At 43.5% G+C, this 3815-nt stretch overlaps 1 protein-coding gene across 1 annotated transcript in view; it reads right to left on the reverse strand.

Moving 5' to 3' along the window:
• Positions 1 to 3114, reverse strand: part of LOC122555528 (potassium-transporting ATPase subunit beta-like) — a 38914-nt gene extending 35800 nt beyond the window's left edge. Inside the window, exon 1 of the mRNA XM_043701547.1 lies at positions 3003 to 3114. Coding sequence (XP_043557482.1) covers positions 3003 to 3114 — 112 coding nt within the window. The remainder of the gene's footprint in view (positions 1 to 3002) is intronic.
• Between the last annotated feature and the right edge of the window lie 701 nt (positions 3115 to 3815).

The following is a 3815-nucleotide window of genomic DNA, read 5'->3' on the forward strand; positions in this document are numbered from 1 at the left end:
CTACATCTACTGGATCTCCCTCGTCCATCTTCAGAGTTACATCCTCAAAGAATTCCAGAAGATTAGTCAAGCATGATTTCCCCTTCATAAATCCATGCTGACTCTGTCCTATCCTGTTACTACTATCCAGATGTGTCGTAATTTCATCCTTTATAATAGACTCCAGCATCTTTCCCACCACTGAGGTCTATAACTGGTCTATAATTTCCTGCTTTCTCTCTCCCACCTTTCTTAAAAAGTGGTACAACATTAGCCACCCTCCAATCCTCAGGAACTGATCCTGACTCTAACGAACTCTGGAAAATAATCACCAACACATCCACGATTTCTCGAGCCACCTCCTTCAGTACCCTGGGATGTAGACCATCAGGCCCCGGGGACTTATCAACCTTCAGACCTAACAGTCTCTCCAACACCAAATCCTGGTAAATATAAATTCGCTTAAGTTCAGGTCCTTCAGCCACTGTTACCTCAGGGAGATTGCTTGTGTCTTCCCCAGTGAACACAGATCTGAAGTACCAATTCAATTCTTCTGCCATTTCTTTGTTCCCTGTAATATATTCCCCTGTTTCTGTCTTCAAGGGCCCAATTTTAGTCTTAACTATTTTTTTGCCTTTCACATACCTAAAAAAGCTTTTACTATCCTCCTTTATATTTTTGGCCAGTTTGTACTGGGATTTCACTGCTCACTCTCCCCTCATAGACTTGCAGGTTTTATTGGGATTTCACTGCTCGTTGTCCCCTCATAGACCAGTAGGTTGTACTGGGATTTCACTGCTCGTTGTCCCCTCATAGATCAGTAGATTGTACTGAGATTTCACTGCTCGTTGTCCCCTCGTATAACCTGGTGTTGTGTGATTTTTAACTTTGTCCACCCCAGCCCAACACCAGCACCTCCACAACATGTCACCTCATAGATCAGTAGGTGGTGTAGGAATCAAATATGTCACAACTGGGGAATGGGCGCCTTCTAAATATTTGTGATCAACTTTCTCTAAAGCTATGGCCAGGCATGCTCTAACACAGGACGACTAAACGCATAAAGTAAAAACTGAAAAAAACTAAGGATGCTGTAAATCAGAAACAAAAAGTGAAACTGAGTTCCAAGAAAGGGTCTCTCAACCTGAACTGTTACCTCTGATTTCTCTCCACAGATGCTGCCAGGCCTGCTGAGCTTTTCTAGCAATTTTTGTTTTTATTGTTGTTGTTATTGTTATCACACCAGATTAAAAACAAGGTAAAAAATAGTTCACTTACAAAAATGATCTACAGTCTGCCAGCAAATGAACTTTCTACATCAAGGTTAAAGGAGCGAAATTATGCTTGAAAGGGCACTCATTCTCATGATCAGCCCTTATCACACTTATCAAGTTTTCTTATCTAACATTATGTTTCTCCCTATCTTACATTAATTAGGACTACAATTAGGGTGCTGTTACTCAGAATCACGACACTTACCCATCAATGACTTGAAAGTAATTCTGAGCAGAGTGGATTAGAGAGTGAAAACATTCTCAGACAAACTATACTCAGCAGTTTATGAGCCATCAATAAAACCATCGCACTTTACTGCAACCCTCAGACCATAGTGTCTGTACTGATGCTTCTAGAGCAATCCAGGACTGATTCCACTGTCCTTCACTTCTCATAGCCCTGTATCAATGCCAAACAAGCCTGTCTGTTTTTTCCCCCTAAGCTCCATGTATCAACCCCAAACATGATAGAGTGGTTAGCTCTGCTGCCTCACAGCGCCAGGGATCTGGTTCGGTTCCAGCCTCAGGCAACTGTCTGTGTGGAGTGTGCACATTCTCCCCATGTCTCTGTGAGTTTCCTTTGGGTGCTTCGGTTTCCTCCCACAGTCTAAAGATGAGCAGGTTAGGTGAATTGGCCATGCTAAATTGCCCATAGTGTTCAGGGGTGTGTAGGTTAGGTGCATTAGTCAGGGGTAATGGGTCTGGTTGGGTTACTCTTTGGAGGGTCGGTGTGGACTTGCTGGCCCAAAGGGCCTTTTTCCACACTGTAGGAATTCTAATATCCCTCTATTTGACTGCATCAATTCCAAACTAGTCCCACTCTCTCTCCATAGTCCTATGTCAATCCCAAAGTAATCCCATTCTGTCTCCATAGCCTTGTATCAAACCCAAAGTATTCCATTGTCCTACTCACTCCCTATAGCCTTATATCAATCTCAAACTCATCCTACAGTCCCCCTCCCTCCCAATAGCTCTGCATCAATCCCAAACTAATCCCACTCCCTGCTCTCTCCACACAGCCCTCTATCAATCCTAATTATCCCACTATCCCACTCACTCCCCATAGCTCTGCATCAATCCCAAACTAATCCCACTGGCCCACTCTCTCCCATTAGTCCTGCACCAATCTCAAACTAAGCCAAAGCCCCAGAAATAGTTGTGTCATCTCGATTGCCAAACTGACAACCATATTGTCTCTTCCTTGGGATTATCCTAGTGAATCATCGCTGCATAGTCACATAAGTATTACTATCATGGAATCATAGAGGCATTTGGTATGGAAACAGGCCCTTCGGTCTAACTAGCCCAGGCCGATGATAATATAAAACTAAACCAGTCCCACCTGCCTGTGTTGGCCGGTTTGCCTCCAAACCTTTCTTATTCATGAATTTATCCAAAAGTCTTTTAAATGTTGCAACTGTACCTGCATCCACCATTTCCTCTCGGAGTTCATTCCACACATGAACCACACTCTTTGTAAAAAAAAGTTGCCCCTCATTTCTTTCTTAAACCTTCTTCCTCTCACCTCAAAAATATGCCCTCCAGTCTTGAACACCCCACACCGTAGGGAAAATACCCTCGTCTTTCACCTTATTTATGCCCCTCAATCTCCAAACTGCCGACTAACCAAAGTTTTGAACATCATAACTTGTCTCCCCCTCTCACCACCTTCTACCCTCAAAGAATTTGCTGATCATTTTGGCCCGATGCCAGCCAGCTCCATTTTGTTGCGGTGAGGGTCACACTTACCCCACTTTCCGGGTGTCCGTCCCATGAACTCCTTTGTGTCTGGATTCCAGACAAAGCGTTTGAATTCTTCCATGCGTTGATTACAAGTCTTCTTCTCATTGAAAGTCGCCATTGTTCTATCCCCTTCAAATCTCTGTGTTCGACAGTCCAAACGGGGAGCAAAATCAAGTGTGTTGGAAAACAGGTGAAACCGTTATGGGGGGCGGAGGGAAACTGAGCAATCTTTTTATACCGATGACGTGGTGTCACCAAGTTATAGCTAGAGACGTAAAGCACAGGTGTTAAGAGCATTCCTAAGGTATCAGCACTGTTTAGATTAGTGTAAATGGATCAATAACTATGCTAGTTATGAAGTGACTTTCTGACTGTGTGCTCAGTTTATAATAATCCTGTAGCACACGAAGTGATAACTTTATCATGCTTCACGATTCTAATGTCAACTAAATTCATCAGCTGGTCTGAAATTGTTTCATTCTTAACGTGCTCGCTTACAATCCAAGGACATCGCAGGAACTCTGAGACCTGACAATATCTTGTACCAAAAAGTGACAATCCAGAACCACACCATTCCCACCCTCACAGATCCCAGCCTCTCCATGCAGCCTGTCCATCCTAGTCAGATCCCTACCACAGGGTAGCAGCTTCACTAAGACTGGCCTCCAGACACAAATCTTTTGTTGCTACAACTCTCGCCAAAAGCAATTTTGTTTTTAAATATTGCTTTCATTGGATGCATGCATCACCTTTAACACCATCATTTGCTCCCTTTCCCTAATTGTTCTTGAACTGAGTGACTTGCTGGACCACTTCAGA

Source organism: Chiloscyllium plagiosum, chromosome 12 (assembly GCF_004010195.1).
Source record: "Chiloscyllium plagiosum isolate BGI_BamShark_2017 chromosome 12, ASM401019v2, whole genome shotgun sequence".
Taxonomy (NCBI): domain Eukaryota; kingdom Metazoa; phylum Chordata; class Chondrichthyes; order Orectolobiformes; family Hemiscylliidae; genus Chiloscyllium; species Chiloscyllium plagiosum.